This window comes from Perca flavescens, chromosome 3 (genome assembly GCF_004354835.1).
Source record: "Perca flavescens isolate YP-PL-M2 chromosome 3, PFLA_1.0, whole genome shotgun sequence".
Taxonomy (NCBI): domain Eukaryota; kingdom Metazoa; phylum Chordata; class Actinopteri; order Perciformes; family Percidae; genus Perca; species Perca flavescens.
In genome coordinates this window covers 7559160-7578858 of record NC_041333.1, presented here as the reverse complement: position 1 = coordinate 7578858, position 19699 = coordinate 7559160, and the positions used below count along the sequence as shown (strand labels likewise).

General features: G+C 40.6%; 1 protein-coding gene across 2 annotated transcripts in view; it reads right to left on the bottom strand.

The window, feature by feature from the left end:
- Positions 1-19010, bottom strand: part of LOC114552389 (RNA-binding protein Musashi homolog 2) — a 354101-nt gene extending 335091 nt beyond the window's left edge. For both annotated transcript variants that reach the window (XM_028573129.1, XM_028573130.1), the window contains exons 1-4: positions 18633-19010; positions 16136-16176; positions 15892-15973; positions 15357-15441 (exon numbers count right to left, since the gene is read on the bottom strand). In XM_028573129.1, coding sequence (XP_028428930.1) covers positions 15357-15441; positions 15892-15973; positions 16136-16176; positions 18633-18694 — 270 coding nt within the window. In that variant the 5' untranslated portion in view covers positions 18695-19010. The remainder of the gene's footprint in view (positions 1-15356; positions 15442-15891; positions 15974-16135; positions 16177-18632) is intronic.
- Positions 19011-19699: the final 689 nt, after the last annotated feature.

Here is a 19699-nt window from a genome sequence, read left to right as displayed (position 1 = left end):
TCACCCTGAGACGTGGTTTCAAAAAAGTGCGTTTTCAGGCAGTGCGTTTGCAGGATTCGTCTGGACGTTCGGCCCAAACGATGCAAAACGTGCGTTTGCACAAAAAAACGTTTCCGTGTAGACGGCCCCTTAAGGTGAGTTTACACCAAAGATTCACAAATATGAGTTTACACTTTAAAGTACTTGTAAAAATAGGGTCTGCAACATTAAAACCTGCCAATTTACGCCACTGCGACTGGTTGACACAATGTATCGTAACTCTTTGTCGTCAGCTTCATGTGGCTCAGCTCCGTGCTGCCTTCACAGGAAGTATCATCAGAGTATCATCTTATGTGATCTCCGTACTGCAGTGTAAAGCTGGGTTCAGATCAAAAAAAGCAATTGCCGCTGGGTTGTGTGGCGGTGGGAGTGTCACTGAAACGGCTCAGCTGTGTGACGTCCTGTTGTGTTCTTTAACCCACAAATGCAGCACAAGTAGACTTTATATTTCGCAGTGTGAAAACTGTGGCCTACGAGAGACCGCTTTCATATTTCAAGAGACTCACAAGTTTCTTCTCTCTTTAATTTTTGTTTTTAGTCTGTTTAATGTACCTCTTTTCAGAGTGTTATAAGAGAGAGAGTTATATAAACAACAAACTGTATAAAATGCCAGCTGCTAAATTTTCTGTCAGAAGAAGCCAAAATAGCCAGCGGGGCAGGAGCCTCTCTTTGTGTTTCTGTTAACGTCAGAGCAAGAATCTGGCTTGAGTTTTAGAGTGTGGATAGCTTATAGCTTATTTTAAAATCTAATGCACTTTAATATATAAAAAGCAGAGAATTCTCTGACGAGGTCAGACAGAAGATCGTAGCAAAGCATTAAACAATCTTAAAATGACTATATGTAAGTTTTAAATGTTTCTGAAACTGTAGTCTCGCATTGCCAGAACTACCTCCACAGTGCTGCGGAGGAAGGTCTGGCTAGTCCACATAGCATTCCAGGATGGGAGAAAAACCTACTCTGGTTTATTGGCATTTCTTTAAACCAATCACAATCGTCTTGGGCGGTGCTAAGCGCCGTACAGAGCAACGGCACCGCCGCAAAATAGCCTCGAGAAGGAACTTGTTTTGGTGTAACATGTTCGTTCAAAGGTTGGTTTAGTCGTGTAACAGAAAGCTCAGATTGGACAGATAGTCTAGCTAGATGTCTAGATTTACCTTGCAGAGATCTGAGAAAAGGTTAACCATAGTCCTCATAAATCAACCGGAGTTTAAAATACAAAGGAAGCCCAAGGCAACGGATATCCAGCGTAAATGAGGGAAATCCGGCAGAATTTCCGTCAGCAACGGAGCTATCCCAGAAGTGGGACGTCGTGGATATAGACTACTGAAACTGTGTAATTTTTCATCTGATGATCATAAATGACCTGTAACAGCGAACAAGACAATGAAAAGAACGCTATTTTATATCGTTTTTATTAATGCCTTTGCCCAATTGCTACAGAGCAAACATTCTGAAGGGTCACAGATTTTGGTGTAACACTGGAAAAGCCTGTGCTAGTGTATCCTGCCAGGTAAAAGGTAGCAGGAGATTTCTTTATATAGGCCTAATTGTATTTTAGGTATCTGCTGTAGTTAAGACTGATCCTAGGGCAGGGCCATTACAGAAAAGAAGGAAATTAAACGAAGAACAACTAAAAGCTAAAAGGGAAAGTGAAAGACAACGGGCGAAACAGATGGAGACAATTACGGGATTGTAAATCAGGTATGTAATATATCTATTTCATTCATAAAATAGCTTTACAATGCACGATGTGGTTGTACGGCAGTAGCCTGGATTAAATTACATTCCCCTTTCATTTAGCGCGGACGTGTTATTCCTTTTAGTCCGTGTTTGTTTTGGCCTACTATTTTCTTCCCTTCCCTTGTCCCCCTAATACTTGTGTAAGGTGTCCTTGGGTTTCATTAAATGTGCTATATAAGTTATTACTATGTTGGTTGCTAGAACAATCTCTTAATGCTTTGGCTCATGACACAGTGACGTAGGCTAAGTTACCATATGCAACACTTGAAATGCAACGATGCATCTGTAAGGTATTCTCTTATTGTAAATTAATAATTTTCTGTCTGAGCGAAATAGTCATTGCGACTATATGACCACCCGGTAACGCTAACTCAGTAATATACAGTGGGCAATAAAGCACAACAGCTGTGCTAAAAACACTACCACCTTTGTCCAAAACGGTCACTAGAATCAACACAAACTGAAAGTTACAAATAGCAAGTCAATCTCCAGAGACCTTCAGGTTCCTGTGTCCACTGTGCACAATGTTATCAAGACGTTTAAGGCTAATGGTACTGTAGCCACTAGAGGCCATCCACCAACATCACAGCGGATCCATTTCGTGGGCAGTGATGCCGGGTAACGAGTTAACCTAACCCTAACGCGTTACCGTTAACCGGCACCCGGCGTTACTCTAATCTGACCACTTTTTTCAGTATCGAGTAATCTAACGCGTTACTATTTCCAAACCAGTAATCAGATTAAAGTTACTTATCCAAGTTACTGTGCGTTACTATTTTTGTCATTTTCCTTAGTAAAAATATATATTGTTTTTGCTTTCTTCTTGCGTCTCGGGGAGTGAAGTCACGTATGCGACAAGTCACGTTTTCAGCATGAGGACAGTTCACGTGTACCACGCAGCGACACAAACGTAAACAACAATTGAGGGAGGAGGGAGATGCGCGTTTTCTAGCTGGAAATACAGTCACTATTTTGAGTTTGTGTCAGCTAAAGACGGCAATATTAAGGTTTGTTGTACACTCGAGTAGCGACAAAGTGCTATCTAGCTACAAAAACACTACGTCAAATTTGAAGAACCATTTGGAGTCGCAGCACTGCAGTCAAACTTACAGAGCAAGTCCCAGCAGGTGGTGCGAAGCAGAGAGCAGGAGGCCCCCCACCACGCAAACAACAAAAGCTGGACTTCGGTACAAAACCATTAAGTGGGGGAGAGTTGAAGAAGATGGTCTGGCAGTATGTTGTAGCGGAAATGCTGTCAAACTTGCTCTCTTTCGTGCCATAATAAACCAGATCCCTACTACTGGCAACGCCGAGCTGCCTCACAGTAAACCGGTTGTCATTTTTATGTTGAGGCTGTAGGGGTGTTGTCAGCAGTTGCTGAATGTAACTAATAAAGTAACATGTAATCTAACTTTGTTACTTAAAATCAAGTAATCAATAAAGTAACTAAATTACTTTTAAAATCAAGTCATCTGTAAAGTAACTAAGTTACTTTTTTAAAGTAACTGTGGCAACACTGTTCGTGGGTGAAGGAAATGCGGCACATAACATTGCATCACTTTTAACACCTGGGTGTGAATGGAACCTAAGGGTGGATCTCGATCTCAGCTCAAGTTCCCAATGGAGAATCAGAATCATAGCGGTGGCAGATTGCAGCCAATCACCTTCTCTGCAGACCGAATGACACGCTGCAGTCTGCCCTTGTCCTTGGCAGTGGCAGCAGCGTACCAGATGGTGATGGAGGATGTGAGGATGGACTCAATGATGGCTGTGTAGAAGTGCACCATCATTGTCTTTGGCAGGTTGAATTTCTTCAGCTGCCGCAGGAAGTACATCCTCTGTTGTGCTTTCTTGACGAAGGAGCTGATGTTCAGCTCCCACTTGAGGTCTTGGGAGATGGTAGTTCCCAGGAAGCGGAAAGACTCCACAGTGTCAATTGTGGAGCCACACAGGGTGATGGGGGCAGGTGGGGCTGGGTTCTTCCTGAAGTCCAGAACCATCTCCACTGTCTTTAGAGCGTTGAGATCTAGATTGTTTTGGTTGCACCACTTCACCAGGTGGTCAGCCTCCGACCTGTAGGCGGACTCGTCTCCATCAGAGATGAGTCCGATGAGGGAGGTGTCGTCCGCGACCTTCAGAAGCTTGATGGACTTGTGACTGGAGGTGCAGTTGTTGGTGTACAGGGAGAAGAGCAGAGGCGAAAGAACACCACAACCTCCTTGCGAACACCATCTTATGGTCTCCCACAGCCCGAACAGTGATCATGGCAGAGCTCACTCTCAATGCGTACATGCCTTAAACCTGCATTGCATTTTTTACTTTAGATTATGATTCCCCAAGTCACAAGTTAAAACAGTGTGCAGGGGGGGCGTTACGTTACTGCTATCGACAGCACTGTGTAGGGTTGGGTACCAAATTCTGTACTTTTTTTGGTATCAACCCAAATTACGTTGGTACTACCGAGGGCCGTTTCACGTTAAATCAAACAGTGCCAAATGTTGGTACCTGAGAGTGCGTAAACGCAAACATATGTGTCCTTCTTGCATGTTCACAGTTAGTCGGGCTCCGACACACACACAGAGGTGCAGACAGAGCGAAGCTACGTCGCATCTGCAGTTTTCTACAGTGTTCGCTGCAATATAATATAATATACTCACATACTCTGAGAAGGTTAGTTAGTGTTCTCTATGCCCTGGTGACTGACTGAAAGGCTGGAGGTTGTAGGGCAAGGCAACTTTATTTCTAATAGTACAGTGCCAGTTCAAAATATGCCTGTTTGGAATGGGCCCATTGCTTGGTCTGTGGTAGACCTTCTTGTTGCTACCTTCACCCACCCACACACTAATAGCTAGAATTAACGTAACGTTAAGTCACTGCCTTTTTTGTGAATTGTGTTGTGTGGGAGATAGGTCCTAAGTTCATATTTTTATTGACATCTTTGTGTACTTAGTTAACTTATCCCCTAGTCAATTAAAATGTAATTTCCATCAGCTGTTGTAACATTATTTGTTCTAAGCACTTGCATTTTTAAGTGTCAAAGAGCATGCTTGCATTTTGTGCAAGAAGTGCTGACAAAATAGATATTTGTGCATGGTGTAGGTAACATTAGGGTGGTAAAGCTTAGGAAAACTTTTTTGGCTAAGCTGAAAAACTGCTGATGTTTGTGTGCTGCTCTGAAAAAAAAATATACCATATTATTTCTGGAATGAAACTAACATTACTATGAAATAGCATGTTGACAATATTAAATATGAATTTGAATGAACACAGTACACTGTAAATGCAGCATTGTAAAAAGGTTTTGGTTTGTATCCAATGAGTTTGTTCTGATTCTTTTGAGTCTGTCATTACTGAAGAGTTTGGTTAGTGAACTCTGACTTGCAGGAGTTTGCATGACATATGGAATAGGAATACTCATGACAACTATTCATGACAACTATTATTGTAGTGAAAGCTTAGGTAGCAGCTTAGGTGCAATTATTAACAGGGTTTCAAAGCATTTTTTTGATTCACACTATATTGTAAAATATATATAACCTCTTTTTTCAAATGTTCATGCTTTCTTTACAGATGCACTTTTAAGTTTAACCGTACAGTGGATCAACACAGATTTCAAGCTACAAAAGGTTGTGCTTCACTAACAAGAGTTTAGGGGGTCCCATACAGCTGCAGCCATTCACAAGGCATTCGCCAAAATGTCACTGACATTGACGTATCGACCGATCTAAAGTGACATCAGTGACAACGCAAGAAATTTGGCCAGAGCCATGGAAGACAGTGATTTGAAAGGCATACGTTGCATGGCACACACAATTCAACAAATTCTCCGCATGCCTATGCAATCTATCTAAGAGCCACCAAAATGTCTCCAACACAGGTGGAACAGTACACATTATATGCAGGAAAGCCTTTTTGCACAAAAGCGAGTGACCTTCTTGCGACATTCACCGCATACCAGTGGGTGTTAATCAAGACGTTGACATGTTCAATGAGATCCTCCAAGAAAATAATCCAGATGCAAGACAGAGGACAAGCTTAACTGCTCAACAGTTAGATGGTTATCTGTTAGAAGTCCCCATCCCCAGGAGCAATAACCCTCTTGGATATTGGATGACCAATCAAGACCGCTTTCCCGACCTGGCACAGATGGCACGCAGGTAGGCTACTAAAGGAAATATGTATTTTAATTTATATCTTTGTAAAACTTTATAATAGGTTTCCATTTGTTAACCAGGGCCAGTGCCCTCCCGTAATATATACAGTAGATGAATAAATACTGTAACAAATGTATTGCTTATTGTTAGTTAATGTGAGTAAATGCATTAAATAACATTAATGGAACCTTATTGTAAAGTGTGCTATATTTTAATATTATGTATTTACCATTTTCAGTGTGGAAAAATAGGTCTACACCAGTTTATGACCATTTTATTATCTCTGAGGCATTTTTTAAATGAGCAACTGTCAAATGTATATATTTAAACACAACAATTTCTTTCCTAGGTACTTGTCTGCTCCATGCACAAGCACCGACAGCGAGACGGTTTAGCGCTGCATCTCATGTCATCGATGAGAAGAGAAACAGACTTTCATGTGAGAATGCAGAGAAGCTCCTTTTCATAAAGAACCTTCAAGAAGAGGGCTCAAAGATGGCCAAATACAAATACTATACACATTTATTTATTTTAAGTTATATTGTGCTTTGTTGGTATAATATCTGCTGGAATGTTAAAATTCTGTGTTAAAAAAATATATTTAAATGTAGTTTTGACATTTATGCAAGACAAAATAGTGAAAAGCACTATATTGACTATATAATTTATGAAATGGTGAAAAAAATTGGCAAAATAAATGGGGAAAAATGCAAAAAGCATGTTTGGTTATTTGGCTTTGGCATAGTTTTTCATTTTGTTCGGCTTAGAATTTTCATTTCAGTGCATCCCTAATGGAGAGAAATGTCAGAGTTAGGGGGCTGCCAATGCCTTGATTAAGGAGGTGAACTGTCACTGCTCCAGCTACCATCTGACACTCCGTACTTGTTCTGTACGGAGACTTGAACCACCGACCCTGTGGTTCCCAACCCAACTCCAGACGGACTAAGCTACTGCCACCGCAACTTACGGAGCCTGAACATGCTCTCTATTTCACCCTGCTGCACATCCACTCACTCACACCTCACACTATCCTCATTTTTCCTGCACCAATCAATCCATCAAAAAACAAGGACCCCACTGTCAATAACATCTATTCATTACAACAATGAATACTCTTCTTTCTCAGCATCAGTATGTTGAGTAGGGCTGGATCCGAATATTTAAAAATATTCAAATATTACTTTGATGGGTAGGTATTCCATTTTCAATTTTTTTTAATGAAATTCACTGTAGTGTTTTGTAGCGATTAAGCTGCTAGCTAAATGTTCGCTACAAGCAAGCAGTCTGATGTTTGTAGAGTTCTTTATAGTTATACTGTAGCAGCCTGGTATCATTTTCAGGCGATTTGATTAAGGTAAAGATAGTACGGCGGTGCAATATGCCAATACAGTGAGGCACTGGCTGGCTGAGCATTCATTCACACACAATGCATCGGTCGTCACTTGTCAGACAGTCCGGCAAAAACGCAGGTATTTCCATTTGTTTTGAATGCCTGCGGCAGAAAGTTAAGTCCAATTCAACTTTTGGAGAAAAAAAAATAAACTGTTGTGGACAATCATGTAACATTAACTGGTGGCTTTCAGACTCATCTGTCCATATCGTAGCGTGCAAGTACCCTAAACTTACAGTAACAAGGAACATCACTGCCTCTATCACTGCTACGATAAAGTTTTAAACACTATGAACAGGTGACTGTGTCCTGCAACAACAAAGCAATATATTCATTCGTCGCCTTTTATTTTCTCTTTTTTTTGTGAAATAAAGGTTCCTTCACCGAAGCCTCGAAGCTCAAAAAATGGTATTCGGTACAGCTCTAATGTTGAAACAGGTGAGCTTCGATAGACAGAATAGAGGATGACAACAAACTGAATACTGTGTCACTGGCCCTGACACCTTCAGAGAGTAAACCATTATTAAGACATTGAACATTAGACAAAATTAAGGATTCAAGGATTTCGTATATAATACAGGATTGCACAATGAAATATATACTAAGTATTTATAATATAAGTGTAATGGGAGAAAATGATGTAATGTGAATGTGTAAATACATTTGTAGTGGGAATGAGGGTTTTGCAGAAGAGAGTGGTATGGTAATATGCAAAACAGGATAAGCATGTTTTGGGCCCTGTCTTGCACCCAGCGCAACTGACTTTGTACACACGCATGTATCATTCCTATTTTGCACCCGACACACGGGTGCAAAATAGGAATGATACATGCATTTTCCAGGGTATTCCCAGGGGCGGTTCAGCGAAAAGAGGAGGCGTGTTCAGGCTGGTACGTTCCCTGGTGCTATTTTGCCGTTTCAGAAAACAATTCCGCCACAGACCAGGAAAAACCTAGTCTAAAGTCAGTGGTGCTAGTCTAAAGTCAGTGTGTAATTCAAATGCTATTTTAGGGGCGCATGCTTGGCCATAATGTAGAGTGTGCACAACGTGCATACACTAAGCTTCTCTCATCTACCCGGACACAGCAGTTCCCATTTTTGCAAACCATACATAATTACGAGGAAAAATATTACTGAAAATGCGTTTCAGGTGTTTGGATCGGTCAGGAGGCACTTTACAGTACAGTCCTCAAAAAGTCGCAGCATTCTTTGAGGCTTTTTGTGTTTTACACAACATTTCCATCGATCATGGATGTGTTGATGACATAAATGAGGAAATATTAGAGGACTTAAGGAGAAGTGATGTTGAACTACGGTCGGGATTGGATACTTGAGGGTCCGGGAGTGGCAATGCACAATGTGCTCCTAGTGGAGCGGGTGGACGGATATGGAGTGGGGGGAGGAGGAAGGGGCACAACAGGAGCAGGTGGTGCGTTTGGAGGCCCGCGCTCCATGGCTGCAGCAATCCTCTCTAGACTTGAGAAGATGCGCCCGAGAGGCTGCAGCAACATCGCCACTCGGTCAAGACGGGCATTTATTATTTTGCCGCATCCCGGACAGCTGGTGTGCGCCAGGCAAATCCGGTGTCATAACAACAATCCGCCATGGAACAAGCGTGACTGCTCTTAAAGGGAATGTGAGATGACGCTCTGATTGGTTTATTGCACCTTATGCCCAAACAACACCGGGCTACTTCAGACCAACCCATTTGTTGGGTGCAAGATTCATTTATCCCGCCGGTATAATAGCAATAGCGCCCGAGATCTACCCACAAAGCTACTTGCGTTTCGCGTTTGATACTTGCGTTTCAGATCGTTAAAATAGGGCCCTTTATATCATTTATTTATGGTGTGTAGTGCGGATGATGAGGTAAAGTTGAGTCTCACAGCCTGAGTAAAGAAGCCACTCTGTAGACTACTTCTGTTTCTCTTGCCAGACAACAGCAGGGTAAATAGGCTGTGGCTGGGTGGGTATTGTCTTTTGGTATCCTTTAGGGCGTTTTCACACCTTTAGTTTGTATAGTTCGCTCAGTTGATGAGTTTGTAAACTTGGAGCGATTTCCCCTTGGTTCGGTTTCGTTTCACACCAGGAATGGAAATTAGCACCCGCTGCCTGCGGGTGATTTTGTGCAGTGGCAGGTTAAAGTCTTGGCTTCGTAATAAAAGAGTGCGGGTACTAGACTGGCCTGCCTGCAGACCAGATCTGTCTTCCATTGAAAATGTGTGGCCAGTATGAAGCGCAAAATACGACAATGGAGACCCCGGACTGTTGAGCAACTGAAGTCATACATCAAGCAAGAATGGGAAAAATTCCACCTACAAAGCTTCAACAATAAGTGTCCTCAATTGCCAAATACTTATTGAGTGTTGTTAAAAAAAAAAAAAAAAAAGGTGATGTAACACAGTGGTAAACATGCCCCTATCCCAGCGTTTATGGAACGTGTCACAGGCACATAAGTTTATCAGTTTAAACATTAAATATCTTGTATTTGTAGTGTATTCAATTGAATATAGGTTGATTAGCAAATAATTGTATTCCGTTTTTATTTACGTGTTACAGGAATACTTCTAGCTCGGATTTATTGAGAGTTTTGCTGGAAAAACCTTAGGTTCTTTATTACTCCAGTACAAATACACAGCATTCCGGGATGGGAGAAAAACATTCTCTGGTTTATTGGCATTTCTTTAAACCAATCACAATCGTCTTGGGTGCCCTACGGAGCCACGTGCCGCAAAATAGCCTCGGAAAGGAATTTGTTTTGGTGGAAAGTTTTTTTTGTCATGCAACAGAAAACTCAGATTGGACAGATAGTTTAGCTAGCTGTCTCAATTTACCCTGTAGAGATCGGAGGAGCAGTTAACCATAGTCCTCATAAATCGACCAGAGTTTAAAATTACAACACAAAGAAAGCGAAAGGTTATGGCAACCGGCTGAAAAGAGTGAAATCCGGCAGAATTTCCTTCGGCACCAGAGCAATCCCGGAAGTGAAACGTTGTGGATATAGACTACGCTGACTATAACTGCTCGGTAGATGGGTACCAGTGATGTTCTGTTCATTTACTTGTGATATGAATTCTCATCATTGATTGAAATCCAGCCGAGGATGTCACAACAGAGTTCTCTCCATTCTGAGGTCACAGTCATGGTTCTACAGTGTGAACAGGAAGGAGCTGAACACCAGAGTCCTGGGGCTCTGGTGTTCAGTGTGGCCACCAATCCGGACTGTCAGGGGTCTGTTTGTGAAGAAGTCCAATATCCAGTTTCAGAGTGTGATACTCAAGCTGAGCTTGCAGTCAGTGTCATGGGGCAGATTGTGATGAACGCTGAGCTGAAATCAACAAAACAGCATTCTGATGTAGGTGTTGTTATTTTCAAGATGTGTGAGGCTGAGTGGAGGGCAGTGGAGATGACATCCTCTGTGGATCTGTGGCAGGGATGTTGTTGCTGGAAGGACTTCATCAGAATTGGAGTGATTGCATTTTAGTGACATTTAAAGCTACATTGTGTAAGAGTTTCTCCCATCTAGAGGTGAGATCGTACATGACAACCAACTGAGTATTACTTTCTAGCTGTTCCCATTCCGAGCACATTTCAACTCCTACGGTGACCTAACCCGAAATTAGCTCTTAGTATCTCTATTGTTTACACACAGCTGTTCTAGCCATTCCAATTGGTCTTGTTGCTTTGCCTGTCGCGTTGTCATTTTAATGCTCTTTTTCGCTTCCCTGGCGAGAAATCTCCCCCTGGCATTTCTTCACGGTGCCAGTGAGTTTAAAAGCGCGTAAGGCGGAGGTATGTCCCTCTTTGGCTAATATATGTTAAAGATGGAGGCGCTACATGGCTGCCGTCATTCGAGCGACTTGCTAGTATGTATTCTGAATGATTCTAAATGGCAGAATCTACACTTATGAGAATACTTTGATTAGTTGGTGGAAGTAATTATACATGAATGAGCGCATATTTGTGAAAGAACAAAGGGTTTTTTGTGAAGAATCAACAAAAAACAATTACACAATGTAGGTTTAAGGTGCGCACACAATCACACACCTTGATTTTAGGGATGCAACTATAGATTTTGTTGGTACAATTAAAGTCTGAAGAATAATCATGGTTTCATGATTGCTTTGTATTAATTAATTTCACTAATAATGTATAAAATCAGAGATTTTAATGTGTTAATTATTGCTGCCTTTTGAAACAGAACAGTAACAGTTTTGAATGTTTTGAAAATTATTATATGATCAATCATCAACCTTTCATTCAAACTCATCTGAAAATGTTAGAGACTAGAGGTGAAACGGTCACACCACAAACAAAGGCAAAGTTGACAAGAACGGTGTCGTCCATCGGGACCCCAAAAAGCTACAAACAGTCCTGTTTCCTTCAACTCTACAAGTTGAAGGAGCTGCTGGACAAGATGTACCTGTCACAGGGAGATTCGCAGCATGTTGCCAAGGACCAAACAAAACAGGACCAACAAGTTCTCTTTGCAGCCTTATGTCCCATAGGAGATGATAAGAGAAAGTAAGTAACGTTAAGTCCGTAGCTATGATTCCATCCACACGTTTTTATGCGAATTAAGTGATATCGAACAAAATATGCCTTATGGAAACAGTAAAATTAATTTGAATTTCATGGATATTGACTAAAAGTTTATACATTCGGTCTCATCGGATTTTCTCTTTATCAATATACTGTACGGCTTATGCAATAAACGCTGATGGAAACATTATTTGCCGAATAAATAATGAATTGCAATTAAGTCTGAGGTCATTTTATGGTTAAACAGACGCACCTGTACGGGTCAGAAGTGGTGAAGGCCGCGCCCAATGCGCACTGCCGAGAGTGGTGGTCTTGCTGACCCAAACGTTTCGCCTACCACTCTGTACTCTGCGCATGTAAGCCAGTTTGTAGAGTGCAATGGAGGGCCATGGCTTATCTGCGTCAAGGGACTGAAATTACACAGGTCAAATCCGAAAATGCTTCAACCAAAGGGTTTCCGTGAAGTGTCTCTAAACAACGATTTTCCAGAACAATTTGGAGCACTCTCGTACCCACACCACAGGCCAACTCCACATTTACATGCATCTGAATCATCATAGCAATTTGTTGATACCATTGTTGTTTTCTTATTATAGCTTGATATGTCGCTATCAGCTGGCACATAAGCACTATTACAACTTCTGCAATTATTACTCATATGTAGGTAGACGGAGCAATCTATTTTGTCTAGGAAAACTTTGTTCGCAAATGTTTGCTTGAATGTTGTGCGATTCAGTGCGAAAACGAATGGAACCACCATAAAATGTCTCAAATCAATTTGATAAATCAATTTGACCGCAAAACAGCATGTGACATCATTACGCACAGGTTTCTATTTGTTTTAAAGCCGTTGGATGGAAACACATTTTCACCGGCTTTATTCGCATTACTTTTTTTTACCGAACTTCAGATATTTCGTTGACAAGTGGATGGAAACTTAGCTAGTGACATGTTTGAGAGTTTTGACTACAAATCTAACGTTATCGTCAGCTATAAATGCATACGTCGGCTGCTGCTGACTCGTTAGCTGTTAAATGTAACGTTACCGTTAATACAAACAGGCTAAGTCGCTAGCAAGTTTACCAACTTGTGTTGAATCCCCCCCATTCTGCTCTGGGTTTTCCTGCGGTTTGCTTCCTTAATATAACGTTAAAAAATTGCAGCAGTATCCCACCACGAGATGCGGATGATACATCACTCTGAAAGTACTTGCGGTGACCGGCATCTGATGTGTCTTGTGTGCGCGTACGTGAGCATTTATGTTGTCAAGGAAGTTTTATAAAAATTGCACACACTGCTACACATAACGTGCAGTCAGTTAACACTCGGTGTACGATTAATTAACCGTGACGTTTAAAAGCGCGTTTAATAGTGAAAACGGTTAATCGAAGCATCCCTACTTGATTTATAATCAGATTTTCAATCTTGCTCTCATACTCAATACCTGTGTGAAAGCCTCAGTAAATCAGCTGTCAAAGGCTTTCTCAACAGTCACCAAGGCTGACCTACTTTGTTCAACTAACCCTGCACACGCACAAATTACCTCAATCCCCTGTCTTCCACTAGAAATGATCCATGTGGGGAGAACAGCTATCACACCTAACTGTTCTGTATTTCTATATCATACAATGTCACAAAATGTGACCAAGATTAAGAACAATGACGTGGCTAAAGAAGACATCACCTCTTATTAAAACCCTTTACTACAAAAATAGCTCTCATTGAATAAAATATGTATTAGAACAATGTTTGACACAAATAATAAGCAAATGTAATCAAATAAGAAATATTAGTTTCACTTTATTTGCTTTTAACATGACCTCAGGGATCACCTTCATTTGTACATATGATGCTAAATGCTTTTTTTCAAAGAAAGCAAACATAATTGTGACAAAACTATTTGTGTGTGTGTGTGTGTGTGTGTGTGTGTGTGTGTGTGTGTGTGTGTGTGTAAGTAACAACAATATTCAGTATGTTCTCCATATTGATGTCTGACTGATGTATGTAATACTTGGAATTTTATTTTTATGACATGGGACGTTCCATTTAGTCGCCTGTCAGTGCCGTCATAAAACCTTTGACCCTTGGGTTACTCTAACTTCCGTCAAAACACGGGCTCCCAGATGTTCAAGAGTAATCGTAAATCATACAATGTCACATAAAGAATAATAATAATAATTCTGTAACCTTAGTACAGCTTTCTTTCTGCCACACAGCATCATTTTGTCATTAATGACATGCCACTTACAACAGAGTAATACAGCAGAGACCTTATTTATTGATACATTTCAATATCGATAGAGCCAGCTTAACGTGCTATGTTGACAAGTAACGTAAGCGTTAGCTCATGCTAATGCTCAGTGGGGAACGTTAACATTATAAGGTTACAACATCGCTCAACATGTTCATGAAGTTATTTTAAGTATAATTGTTTTGATCAAGATAAAGTTAACATTTAACAGCACTGGGCTAACCCACGATTATGTTCGCCAGCTAACGTTAGCATTAACGTTAGCTGTATAGATAGAAGACAAATCTAATGCTAATTTAGCCAGTATTGTACTGTTTTTTCTGCCTCACTCCTAAACTAAGTGGTTTCAATCGTGATGAAAGCAGTCAACAGCCCCGGAGACACGACACATCCACAGTTAGCCAGCCACCAGCCACTATCATTAACTTACAGTAATCCGAACCCAGCCAGCACAAACTGTTTTGATTGAGAAACCCCTAGCGGCAGAAAATTACATATTGTACGTTTAAGTGGTTTAACTACAGAAAGGGTTATGTTCCTTCAGAAATACAAATTGAGGCATTACATACTAAAATTGTGTTGAGAAAAAGAAACAATTAAATTAGAAATAAAATATTCTTGCACAATGTTACAAGTTATTGGCGTCTGATGTGGGATATGGGAAATAAGCATTACCTACATTAAATGAGGGCACAGAACAGTGATATTAAAATAATTTGTGTCATTATGGTGAACTGACAGATGACTGACAGCACGGCAGCTTCGCCAGTCTGCTATAAGAGCAGCCAGCCGCACTGGGCAGAAAAAGCTTAAACAACAACAACAACCAGACTCAGTAAAACCAAAGATTATAATTAGGAAGACCAAGCCAAACCTGAGGTTGTAGAAAAAAACATTTTAAAACCTTATTCAAGCACCACAGCTCTAGTTTGATATACTGTGAGTAAAAAACAAAGGCAAATGACACTGATCAATACAACACAAACTACATCAAAACCTAGTGAGACTTTCACTTATATGTGCCATAAAAGATTGGAAACTCTAATCAGCAAATCAAAGAGCTGGATAAAGTGTGTGCATGTGTTTCTCTCTGCCCTGTAAGGACTCCCAATGAACAACCTCTGTTACCATCAGGTGTATATGAATTTAATACACAGGGTTGACAGAAAATATTTTTGCACAAATAGAATAAAACATGTCGGTGTCTCTCATGCAATCAGAATAAAAAGGTAAACATACCATTTTAGAGTCTAACTCGTGGTGCGGGTGTGCTAAGACTTTATCAACACTGGCAGCATCTGCAAAAGTGATGAAGCCAAAGCCCCTGTTGAGAAAAACACAACAGTACATTTAACATTTAACATTTGTAACATAAGTCAAACTTCACAGTTTTCATTTTTCACATTACAATGAGCTACTTTACATTTGTCTGATGAATCTTGAAATTAACACTGATTTATACTTGCCCTATGTATATTTCTTATACATTTGTATTTACCTATTTTCTTTTATTGTGTGCACTTATCATTTGACAATTTTTGAAATTGTATTATTCACATTATTTAAAGAGCAATATGTAAATGATTATTGTATATACTACCTGCATACCAGTACAATGCATGGATTGGAATGACATTTAAATTACTTTTTACTCCATGGTAAATGTCAAACTGCATTGCCCTTCCATTCCATAGCAAATCCAGGTAAATGTCTATACGGTAATAATATCACTCCTGAAGCACAACAGGCTGAGTTTCTCAATTATTTCATTTACCTGGAACGTTTAGTCGTTGGGTCTCTCATCACCATACATTCTCGGATTTCCCCGAATTTACTAAAATAATCTCTAAGGCTGTCTGTGGAAAAACAGAGGGTTACAGTTTGGTTTTTTTGTTAAATAAAAATATGTATAGCCTATTGTCAGCAGTGGTTGTACCCGTATAGGGGTACTTGAAATCAAAATTACCTTGTGCCCAATGCGCCGTGTGCACATACAGAGCACTAGACACAGTCCTTACCTGGTGAAGTTTGCCAGCTGAGGCCACCGATAAACATTTTCCTGCCAATGAAAATGCAACAAAAGTCAATCCAGATTTCCAATCAGTAATGTTGATGTTAAGCTAACTACTTGACAGGTTGGAGAAAAGTAAAAAGCTGGGGACAAAAAAAAAATAGAGCCAATGAAGCAGCGAGGCAACCCGACAGCAGTTTCCAAAGCCGAGCTAAGCAGCCCCGATCCGTCCCCCTCTCTCCGCTGTGATTCAAGGGCCAACTTCACATTCAAATTATCAGGCAGTTAAAACCTGCTGGCTTCTAGGCAAAGGTAAATACCAATAGAACACAACTTGAGCTGGTTGACTGTTGGTACGAACACAGCCTTCAATTTGGCATACATGTAATAAACCAAATAATAAGATAAACTTTTAAATTTAGTTTGGCTTTAACCCTTAGATGCATGACCTACCAATACCTACACTCTTCCATGAGTGGGGTTAAGAAATGTCTTTCTTATGTCAAAAAAATACTTACTACTTAACAATACAATATCACACACACACACACACACCTCATGATTGTGCTCAAGAGTATATTTACATAGTGTGCATGTCTAAGGGCAACGCGGTCTCACAGCAGTTCATGAAATGGTCACGTTATTTTTAATCTATTGATTCGTGTACACGGACACGATTATCTTGTTTATTTTGTGTTGCTGAGCCCGTCATTTATTTGTGTGGTCAGCACATAATGGGAAGCATCTATACAGAGGTTGGGTTTCGGAAAAGCACACGCCACACGCCGGGACGCGATCCCCGGTCTCTGGGATGCCCACGCGCCACAACAATGGGATGGTTGGGGTTTACGCTGGGAGGCGAACTCTGGTCTCTGGGGTGAAAGTCCTGTGTTGTTCGACCCATCCACTACCCCAACCAACCTCCCTACGCAGATTTTCAGTATTTCATACTCGCTACTATAATCGTGCTGTGATCACGAAATACGCTTCCCATTGAAATTCATTAGTTAAAAAATTGTCCTCACCAACACAAAAAAAACTTGTCCTTGTACACGAATCCATAGATTAAATAACGTGACCATTTCACAAACTCCTGAGAAGTTCTGTAAATGCTAGCAGGTTTAGAGCCACTACTAAAAATAATGAATCATAATGAAATCATTTTTGCTCTACTGAAAGCGCATTAAATCTTGCAAAATGTGGTTGTCTTTATAGCTCGTAACCATTGTTACATTCCATAGACTTAACATTTAATTGATTAAAAATAACCATAAGTTGCAGCCATAATATTTACAGTCTACGGTTGCACCCCAGCTACTGACATCAAGGCTGACTGTCATCGTGACACATTGTAATTGACTGACACAATATTGAGCACTGAAATTCATTTTCAACTGGAAATTTCAAAGTGCCAACAGACGTTTCTCACATATTGGTTGTTACCACATAGAAATTCTATAACTAACCACATCACTGCCTCTTGAAAACAATACTTACTACTTAACAATACTTCCAACTTAAACTTCAAAGTATTTGTATAACTTAATTCATGGTAAGGGAATTAAGGTAAAATAAAGTAAACATGAAGGGATTTTGGTAAGCACTGTTTCGAATAAGAATACACTAATGCACTGTTAGTAGTGATCAGATCAGTGATTGGTAGGGAGTATTAAAAATAATGTTAACATTTAGTAAAAATAACCTTCAGGGTGGTGAGACTGCTGGCATTAGATGTGTGGATCAACAGTAAATGTATACCTGGGTTAACCTTTGAAATTCCATAGTAAATGCATGGGGTCATTTTTGACCCCACTTATGGAAAAGTGTGGTACTGATACAAAACATGCAATTACTTAAAAAATATAACAATTAGATACAAATCCAAATGGCCTCATGTCATAGACAACCTATTTGAGGAATACATGGAAGATTAAATGATACACATTTAAAATTACAAAGATATTGCAAAAAAAACAACTGCTGGGGTCATTTTTGACCCCACTTATGCATCTAAGGGTTAAGATAATCTTCACCTTCCTCCATCAAAAAACAGCTTAGTGGGTGGTGAGGAGCAGTGTGAGCTGAACTGACGTTAAATGCAGTTTGTGCGTGTTTTATTGAAATAAAGTGAGGATAAACAAGAGAAAAATATGCCGATTTTACCAGAGTTAGCTTTTAATTTTTTTGAAATTATTAAATCACTCTTCTTAAACCCGTGCACTTTTCCATCAGGTAAGGCAGTGTTTTACTCCCAGATTTCTTAACGAAGTTTGGCATGTGTTCTTCGCACAAACGGCACATAACGGGGCCAGCCAAGGGTAACGTTATAGCCTACACCGCAAAAGGGGTCAGGCCCGTTTGTTAATATAACCAAACAAAGGTGTAGTTGACGGGACCCGAAAAACAGTTGAGCTGGCAGTGCGATGTCGAGCTGCATATGCAGTTTAGAAAACAACAAATTGTGTGACAAATTCTGTGTTTATATTGACAGAATGTAACCTTACCCAGGGTCGTGTTGCGAATCATTCGGGCTTCCAGACGTGGTTTGGCTCCCGTCTCCTTCCATATCTGACCCAGCTACAGGCAGTGACTAACGGACACACACAAGACGGTAGGTCGGCAGATGGAACGGAGCTGTGTCAGCGAGCCGGGAATGCAGCGCTCCGTCACACGTGGGATCAGTTCGGTCTGAGGTCCCTCCTCCGCCGTAACCGACCAACTACACTGACGTCAGTTTCCAACAACCCGCCCACAATAACTGCTTCAAGTACTGTGTTTTCCGTCAGAATTTCAATCACATGGCATAGCATTAAGTGATGGGCTGCTTGCCTCACAAAATATAATAATCAAGGGTGCTGAACACAATTTTTACACAACTTTTTTAAATGTATCTAGGCCTATATTGTGACGGTTGCAAGCAGCTGGCCCCAGTAGACCTTCAGAGCCCTAAGCAGGTTTGGGGCGTAAGCAGAGTTTGACATTCGAGCCAGGGGGGGCCAAAAAGAAAAAAACTCATTGTAGCAGCTGAGACCTGGGGTCTCATTTATAAACGTGGCATACGCACAAAAAGGGGCTAAAAATGGGCGTACGCCGCTTGGTTGGCTTTATAAAAAACTAACTTGATGGGAGAATGTGCGGTCCTCCGGGCAAAGTCTGACCCATGCCTACGCACATTTCGGAGAAAAAATAGGAATTGGCGACGCAGATGGAGGTGGTGAACTGAAGTCAGACTGCAGAAAGTAAATGGGAATAACTACAGAAGTAAAAAAAAAAAGAAAAGTATTGATGCCTCACGCACATTCTTTCACTCCATATCATCCACATTACCATGAAGATTAAATCCAGCAGTGTTATTTGCGCTGAGTGATAATTGTTCCATAAACACCTCCAACTCAAATCTTAAATAAAAAATTGTTCTTAGGGACTGTTCGTTATTTATTTCTGGGGGCACCGGAGGAGTTTTGGGACCTTCAGTCAAAATAGACACGCCCCTCCCCTCGCCAGTAGTAGTTTTTCTATAACCCTCTTAACTGACTTGGAAAAAAGGCATGAGCCTTCCCAACACGTTATT